This window comes from Myotis brandtii, unplaced genomic scaffold, assembly GCF_000412655.1.
Source record: "Myotis brandtii unplaced genomic scaffold, ASM41265v1 scaffold314, whole genome shotgun sequence".
NCBI lineage: Eukaryota > Metazoa > Chordata > Mammalia > Chiroptera > Vespertilionidae > Myotis > Myotis brandtii.
Genome location: NW_005362033.1, coordinates 1,244,455 through 1,253,602, shown reverse-complemented (window position 1 = coordinate 1,253,602; position 9,148 = coordinate 1,244,455). Strand labels below are relative to the sequence as shown.

General features: G+C 50.8%; 1 protein-coding gene across 9 annotated transcripts in view; it reads left to right on the top strand.

The window, feature by feature from the left end:
• Window positions 1-9,148, top strand: part of TOM1L2 (target of myb1 like 2 membrane trafficking protein) — a 65,079-nt gene that overhangs the window by 7,028 nt on the left and 48,903 nt on the right. For all 9 annotated transcript variants that reach the window (XR_001362868.1, XM_014542842.1, XM_014542837.1 and 6 more), the window contains exon 2: window positions 6,348-6,426. Coding sequence is in view for 8 of the 9 variants with exons in the window: in XM_014542842.1 (XP_014398328.1) it covers window positions 6,348-6,426 (79 nt within the window). In the remaining variant the exon portion in view is untranslated. The remainder of the gene's footprint in view (window positions 1-6,347; window positions 6,427-9,148) is intronic.

Below are 9,148 nucleotides of genomic sequence, written 5' to 3'. Positions count from 1 at the left end.
GTCCTCCTGGGGTGCCTGGCAAGTCTGGGTGAGGGGCTGATGGCTGTTTGCAGGCTGGCCAAAGCCCCCAGTGGGGACCCTCACCCCATGAGGGTATGGCCAGCCTGGGTGAGGGGCTGATGGTTGTTTGCAGGCTGGCCACAGCCCCCAGCCACCCAAGCTCCCAGTGGAGGCTGGCTGGAAGCAGGTATCTGGGATTTATCTATCTTCTATAATTGAAACTTTGTTGCCTTGAGCGGAGGCCACAGCCGGCCAGGGCAGGCGGGAAGCTTGGCTTCCTCCATCGCTGGGGCAACCAAGCCTCCTGTTTGCTCTAGCTCTGTGGCTGCCGGCCGCCATCTTGGTTGGGTTAATTTGCATATAGTCTCTCTGATTGGCTGGTGGGCATGGCTTGGGCGTAGCGGAGGTGTGGTCAGTTTGCATGCTTCTCTTTTATTAGTATAGAATATGCATTACCTATGGACACAGACAATAGGATGGTGAAGGCCTGGGGCAAAGCAGGAATGGGAGGGAGTGGGCAATGGAGGGAGAGAAGGGGGGCCATCTGTAATACTGTCAACAATAAATATTTAAAATTTTTTTAAAAAGGGTATGTACCTTGGTTGCAGGTTCTATCCCAACCCTTTTGGGGTGCATGTGTGGCAACCAATCAATTTGTCTCTCTCACATTGGTATTTCTCTCTCTCTTCCCCCCCTCCCTCATTCCACTCTCCTCTCTCTAAAAATCAATGGAAAACATATCCTCAGGTTAGGATTAACAAAAAAATTAAAATTAATAGCCAGGAGGCTAGTGGGGCTGGAACAGAGTGAGCAAGGAATAGGTGTCAGGTCAGAGATGTCCAGATCCAGGTGACACCGGCACCACAGGGCCTCGGGCTTCACTTCAGGTGGCCGGGAACCCCTTGGAGGATTTGAGCAGAGGCAGGGCATGGTTTGACTTTTATTTTGAAGAGATCACTCTTGCTACCTTGTTCAGAATGGCCTGGCTGGGAAGAGACCAAGGGCTGGCTCTGATAGGAATCCTCCTTGGGACCAAGGAGGAAATGGGAAGGGGGCTGATACAGGGGGAACCGGTGACATGTGCCCACGGGAGTGAGAGAAGGGAAGAGTCAAGATAGCAGGGATGGAGCCGACTGGGTGCAGTGGCGATGCTGACAGGGCGATGGCACAGAGGGGTCTGGAGGTGGGGGCGGCCTGGGCTGGAGATGTGCGTTTGGGAGTCGGTGGTGAAAGTTGACCTATTTCTGCCGTCTAAATGGCTGATCAGCTCGTGTCTGGCTCACAGACGGAATCACAAACTTGGGGCTCTGCATGTCTAATGCCATAGTCACTGGGCTCTTCCTGCAGCCCCACTCGGGCCTTTCTTCTTTACGTCCACCCCGGATGCCACTCATTTACTTGTTTATCTAGCTGCGCAGCCACATTTGTTGGCCCCACAGGTGGAGGCCCAGATGCCATGGTGAGTGGGGCACTCACAAGCAGGACCAGCTGGGCTGTGGCAGAGAAGTGTGCCCATTGCTGAGACTCAGAGGCAGTGGGTGCCTCCTGGAGGGGCGGGCATTGGGCTGAGCCCAAGGATGGCAGGAAGAGGAGAAGCGTGCTGTGTAGCTAAGGGTGCATGGCAAGGGCAGCATGGGGGGTGGGGCGCGGTGTACAGGTGAGGTCTGGGTGTGCAGGGAGGGTATTTTCTGGAACAGAGGCTAGAGAGGTGGGCCCAGTCGGGCTGTAAAGAGCTATCTTCCTGTGCCATCCTCTAGAGTGGGCTGTCCCCATGGGTAGTCCCTCTGCCCCGGCCTCTTCCCCTTTGTCTGTTCTCCATGCTGCAGGCAGAGGGGCGCTGGGAAATGCAGAACTCACGAAGTTACACCCTTGCTAACAAGGGAATCCTGTGAAATCCTTCACAGACCCTGTGGGATGACCGGGCCCTCCAGCCACTCCATTTGGGGCCCTCACCCTTCAGCCCCTCTGATCTTTCAGCCCCTTGCACTTCCCATAGCCCTGTTTGCCATTCGCCACAAATGGGGGGGGGGGGGGGGCGGGCATGCATGCAAATGTGTTAGAATGCGGCCTTCTCCTTCCAAAGGGACAGGCCTCCTTCCAGGGTCTGCAGGCGTGTCCTCAAAGCGCTTTCTTCCTGAAGTGACCCGCACTCCTGTTCCTCTATTTCCAGAGAGCCCCCAGTGCTCCCTGGGGGTGTCCTAGCCTTGCCTCTGCTATGAGGTCACTGCCAAGATCTCTCCCCCCAAGCCTGGCTAACGGTGGGTACCCTGCCCCCTTCCTGCTTCGGGGCTCCAGGCCCAGTGTCTTTCTCTTCCCTCCCCACGCCTCTCCCTCTCACTGACTAGTTCTTTCATTCACTTGTCTCATTTCCCTGACACCCCTCCCTCCTGATTTGGACAAATCCCCATTATGTGATTTCACAGTGCCCTGTTCTGTACGCACTCTCATCACAGGTTACACTTCCACACCTGCGGGACCTGTCACAGGGCTGTCTCATCCCCACTTCCCCCTACACTGCACACTCCACTTTGTTGTTGTTAATCCACCCAAGCATATTTTTTTCATTGATTTTTAGAGAGAGTGGAAGGGAGGGAGGGAGAGGGCGTGGGAGAGAGAGGTGAGGGGGAAAGAGAAATGGATGTGAGAGACACATCGATTGGTTGCCTCCTGCACATGCCCCCAACCAGGGGCCGGGGATCGAACCTGCAACCCTCGATCAGGAATTGAACCCCAGACCTTTTGGTGTGAGGGCTGGCCCTCTAACCACTGGCCCACACCAGCCAGGGCCAGAAACTGTTTTGCCACCATTTCATCCCTAGCACCTAGCGTAGTGTGCACACAATGGTTCTGACAAACGTGTTAGCTAGGTGAACAATAGAACCGTATCAACGCGACGGTGCTTGAGGAAGACGCTCAGAGTTCAGGAGAGATGCTAGAGCGGGCAGCTGGCCAGCCGGGGCGGCAGCAGCAAAGGGTTCTGAGAGGAGGTGACATCCAAGTGGAGTCCTCGGTCAGCCAAGTGAGGGTGGATGGCAGGGGAAGGAAGGAGACCCCTGGCTGGAGGGCAGTGTAGGCAGCATAGGAAAGGAGTGCAGCGGGGTGAGGAGCATGGAGCCTGCAGCCACCAGCCTGGGCCGGAGTCCTCGGTCCTCCGCTCACTTGTCATGTGACCCTGGGTGAGTGACTTAATCTCTGTGTCTGTTTCCTCATTAACAAGTGGGGGTGCCAATAGTACCTGTCTCATGGGTTCACCGCCCTTCCCTCAGCCGTTCTCTGAGCACTTGCCACGTGCCGGACCCCTGTGCCGTGCCCTGGATTGCACCAGCTCATGCAGCACCACCCCCAACAGCCCTATATGGTAGGGACAGTTTGTGTTAATGTTGAGGAAACTGAGGCCCAGAGTGGTTTGGTCACTTGCCAAAGGTCTCACACCACAGCTATGAAGGGCAGGGTGTAAGCCCCGGAAGACGGCTCCAGCCACCAGCACCTTGCCTGCACTTCTACCTCTGGGAGGCCAGGGTCCCGGTGGCTGCCCCACAGGCCCCTCCCTGGGCTTTCCCCAATTTCCAGGGTTGAGGTCTCCTCCAGCCTGAGGCCTTGTGCGACAGCCCCTTGTGTCCTGAATTCTTGGTCATTAGCCAGGAATGCCTGGCTGAGTAGCCTCCCCAGGAAGGTTGCAGAGCCCGTTTGCCAGGCCCCTCCCAGTCCTACCTAAGGAGGGCATAGGCACGTGGATTTGGTAAGTGCTGTGCTTTGATGTGCGGCTCTGATGAGGACCCACTGACCTGGGTCATGTTCATGAATTTCTGGATCTTCCCAGCTCACTGAAGTTTTGTCTGTTTCCCAGCCTCTTAGCAGGAGGGGTGCAGAGGAGCAAGCCCGTAGCAGAGTGGGGTTGGGGAAGGAGGGCAGGGAGGTGTTCGAGGTGAGTCATGGGGGCAGCCGTGTCCTCCATCTTGGAATAAGGAGGAAGCACTTCAGAAGTGCCGTTCTGGAGTCGACAGGGACACAGGGACACGATGGAAAGGTCTCTTACTTCATTTCGGGGCTGTAGCCTGACGTGAGGCGCTGGGGCAGCCCTGAGGCCTGGCTTTTCCTGCCAGAGCTGCCAGGTTGTTGGGACATCTCACACCTGCCACTGCCTCCTGATTCTTTCTGCTCTTGGCTCTTGGTTCTTCCCTCTCCCGTCTCCCTGTTCCTAGCTCCTTGCCTTCCAGCCTGCTGCTGCTGCTGCTGCTGCTTAAAACTTGGCAGTGCCTCTGACACGCTTTGATCCTCGCCTCTGAAGCCTTCCCCAGGGAGGGAGGGAAGTGCTTGCTTTTGTGCTCACCCAGTCACTCCCAGGCCGTCCTTCTGAGGATGAGTTTTCACTGTAGCTCCAGGGAGGGAGCCTGCTGGCTGCTTCCCCCAGCACATTCCCCCACTGGGAGCGCTGGGTGCTCTGCTCCCGAGCTCAGGGAGCGCAGCCCTGGAGCTTGTTCCCATTCTTCTGCTCCATGAAGCTCAAGCAGAGAGGAGTGAGACTGGGCCAAGGGGAATGGCAGCCATGGGCCAGGGCTAACCGGGCTGGGCAGAGCCCTGGAGAGAGGAAACCACTCCATGCTTCTGACCAGTAGCTGTGGACCTTCACCAGCTCAAGTCCACACACAGCCCTTGAAGCTGAGAGCTTGTCAAGTCCCACATTTGCAGAAATCAGCATTCCTGTGTGGAAACAGCCATACTGCAAACACTTGCAAGGATACATTCTCCAGAGAGCCTTGTCCCATCAGCCCTTGGACTCAGAGCCAAGGCTTCCTGCAGGAGCCATTTTTCAAGTTGGGAGGGGGAAATAGGTCTCAGGTATTTTTAAACTTCTTCATTCTTTCCCCATTGATTTTTCTTTAGAGAGATTAGAAGGGAAGGAGGGAGGGAGAGGGAGAGAAACATCTATATGAGAGAGATACATCGATTGGTTGCCTTTCGCACACGCACCCTGACAGGGGCAGAGGGATCAAACCTGCAACCCAGGTACATGCCCTTGACCGGGAATTGAACCCATGACCCTTCGGTCCACGGGCTGACACTCTAACCTCTGAGCGACACTGGCCAGGGCTTTACATTTCTTGAAGCCGTGCCTTGCTGTGTTTCTGTTTAAATTGGGCTGATTAGCCAGGCTTCCACTCTGCCCCCGCCCCCCTCTTCCTCATACACATTTGAAAGGACTTTTTCATTTGGTAAGTGGATCATAAATATTTCAGGAGGAACAGAAGGTTTCTGACTTACCAACCTTCAATTTTGGAAAGATTAGATATATTGACACGTGAATCTGTAGAAGACTGGCGCCACTTGTGAGAGCAAAAGGCAGGCCTGCAGCTTGACTGGGGCTTCCTAGAGCTCAGGTGATGGGGCTTCCCCCAGCCAGCTGGCAGGGGCTCCATGCAGGAAGTGCCTCCTAGGTCCACACCTTTGTTTAATCCTGACTTAGAGTAAATTAAATAACATGCCAGATATAAGGACTGTACTTGTTAGGGGGCTGCTGGGGACTCTAACTCCCAGTTCCAACAGTGACTTAAGGAAGAATGCGTTTCAAGTTCCAAATAATCAACTGATAAGTGAGCTTTTGAACAGGCCCACTTGTAAACAGGGGACTGCCTATAATTCTGTGAGATTCTCTCTGGGAATCCACAGCAGATCCCTTACCTAAAAGCACACAATTCCTTGGGTTTTGAGGAGACTAAAGTTTTCTCAGGGAAAAAGGAGTTCCATGGAACTGGGGAGGAGCTGAGCCCCAGGCCTACGCAAGGACCTGGCCGTTCTCTCTCTGTGGTCTCCTCAGTGCACACGCACCGTGGGCTGGTTTTTATTTTGGACAAATACTTGCATGTTATACAAAAGTCAAAAGGGCTGCAAATAGACAATCAAGTGAAAAATCCCCCTGTCCTCTCTGTCACCCAGTTCCCTCTTCAGGGGCAGCTGAAGTTACCAGCTTCTTGTGGCTCTTCCCAGAGCTTCTCTTCCCTGGCCGGCGTGTGCACTGTGTCTGTGTCTGTTGTCCTTGGGTAACTCAAACAGGAGCACCCCTATGCACTGCTCTGCAGATGACTATTCACATTGTCTGCTCCATGGTGATGCACAAGGAGTGTGTTCTTTTGCGCAGCTGCATAGTATTCCATTATATGGATAAATAAGCTTTAATTTACCCTGTTTCATGTTGATGGGTGTTTAGTTTCTTTCCAATCTTTTACAATTACAAACATGCTACAGCAAATAACTTCGTAGATATGCTAGTTCACAAAAATGGCAGTGAATCTGTAGGACAGTGTCCCAAAGTGTAATTTTTAAGAATCTTAATATGTCCTTTTCTCCAGGCCAAAGGATGCCATTCGAGCCCTGAAGAAGCGGCTAAACGGGAACCGGAACTACAGAGAAGTGATGCTGGCATTGACAGTGAGTACTGTCCTCCAGTGGATGGGAAAGCGTCTTGGAAAATCCATGTTCTCGACCTTGCCTCACCTCAGGGCTTCCCCTCTGTCCACTCAGCACAGCCTCCAGCGTGTGCCATTGGATGGCATGGTGTGTGTGCCACTAGAGTCTAGTGGAGCTTTCCCATAGCACCCTTGGGTGCCAGTTTCCTCTATAAACTGCTGACTTCCACCCCAGTACCTTCCCTGCTGCTGAGCTTTTCAGAGGTTAATGCAAATGTTTACAATAACCTTCCCAAATAGGTTTCATCATCTCCCTCACTGGGATGAAAACACCGAGCTCAGAGAGGTCATTACCAGACTTCACAGCTAATGAGATACAAAGGATTGTAAGAAAGTATTATGAATAAGCCAACAAATTGGACAACCTGAGAGAAATGGACAAATTCCTAGAAATATACAATCTTCCAAAACTAAATCAAGAAGAATCAGAGAATTGTAATAAACAGATTACAACTAGAGAAATTAAAGCAGTAATCAAAAAACTTCTAAACAAACAAAAGCCCTGATGGCTTTACAGGTGAATTTTACCAAAGATTCAAAGAAGAACTAACACCTATCCTTCTCAAACTATTCCAAAAAATTCAAGAGAAAAGAAGACTCCCAAGCTAATTTTATGGGGCCAGGATTATCCTAATTCCAAAGCCAGATAAAGAAACTACAAAGATAGAAAATTATAAGCCAATATCCCTGATGAACACAGGAGCTAAAATCCTCAACAAAAAATTAGCAAATCGGATCCAATAATACATTATAAAGATCATACACTATGACCAAGTGGGATTTATTCCAGGCATGCAAGGCTGGTACAATATTTGCAAATCAAAAAACATAATTCACCACATAAACAAAAAGGAGGATAAAAATCACATAATCAGCCCTAACTGGTTTGGCTCAGTGGATAGAGCATCAGCCTGCGGACTGAAGGGTCCCAGGTTCGATTCCGGTCCAGGGCATGTACCTTGGTTGTGGGCACATACCCAGTAGTGGGATTTATTCCAGGGATGCAAGGCTGGTATAATATTCACAAATCAGTAAACGTTATACACCACATAAACAAAATGGAGGATAAAAATCACATAATCACATCAATAGATTCAGAAATGGCATTTGATAAAATCCAGCAACTATTCATGATTAAAAACTCTCAGCAAAATGAGAATAGAGGAAGTATTTCCCAACATAACAAAGACCATATATGACAAACCTATAGCCAACATCATACTAAATGGGCAAAAAATACAAGCATTCCCCTTAAGATCAGGAACAAGACAGAGTTGTCTGCTTTCACCACTCTTATTCAACACTAGAGGCCCGGTGCATGAAAATTTGTGCACTGGAGGGGTCCCTCAGCCCGGCCTGCCCCCTCTCACAGTCCGGGAGCCCTCAGGGTATGTGCCCACTGTTTCTATTTTCATGAAATATCTCTTTCCAGCCCTTTACTTTCAGTTTGTGTGTGTATCTTTTAATGTGAAGTGAGTCTCTTGTAGACAGCATATATAAGGGTCTTGTTTTGTTACCCATTCAGTCACCTTATGTTTTTTTATTGGAGCTTTCAAAGTAATTATTGATAGATATGTATTTATTGCCATTTTATGATTCATATTTTTTATCTTTTTTTTCTTTCTTTCTTAAAGAAGACCCGTTAACATTTCTTGTAGTGCTGGTTTGGTGGTGATGAACTCCTTTAGCATTTTCTTGTCTGTAAAGCTCTTTATCTGACCTTCAATTCTAAATGATAGCTTTGCTGGGTAGAGTAATTTTGGTTGTAAGTCCTTGCTTTTCATGCTTTTGAATATTTCCTGTCAATTCCTTCTGGCAGAGTTTCTGTTGAGAAATAAGTTGACAGTCTTATGGGCACTCCCTTGTGAGTTACTAACTGCTTTTCTCTTCTTTTAAGATTCTCTCTTTGTCTTTAACCTTTGGAATTTTAATTATGATGTGTCTTGGTGTGGGTCTCCTTAGGTTCATCTTGTTTGGGACTTACTGTGCTTCCTAAACTGTATACCTTTTCCTTCACCAAGTTAGGGAAATTTTTTGTCATTATTTTTTTAAACATGTTTTCATTTTCTTGCTCTCTCTCTTCTCCTCTGGCACCCCCATGCTATGAATGTTGGTACTTTTGATGTTGTCCAAGAGGCCCCTTAAGCTATCCTCACTTTTTAAAATTCTTTTTTCTTTTTGTTCTTCTGATTGGATGTTTTCTGCTACCTTATGTTCCAAATCACTGATTCTTTCCTCTGCTTTATCTACTACTAGAGGCCCGGTGTACAAAATTCAGCCCGGCCTGCACCCTCTCCAATCCGAGACCCCTCGGGGGATGTCCGACTGCCTCTAGCAATCCGGGACCACTGCCTCCTAACCGCTCACCTGCCTGCCTGTCTGATCGCCCCTAACCCCTCTGCCTGCCTGCCTGATTGCCCCTAACTGCTCCCCTACCGGCCTGATTGCCCCTAATTGCTCCCCTGCTGGCCTGATCACCCCCAACTGCCTCTGCCTCACCCCACACCCAGCACCCAGGATTCCCTCCTCCGGCCGGTTGCAGGTACCCAGGACCTGGGCTTCCCTCCCTCTGGCCAGCCGCAGGCACCCAGGACCCGGGCCGACTTCACCCGGGCGAGCTGCAGCCGCAGGGGCCTGTGGGCGGGTGGCTTCACCCGGGTTGCAGCCTCAGGTGCCTGGGACCG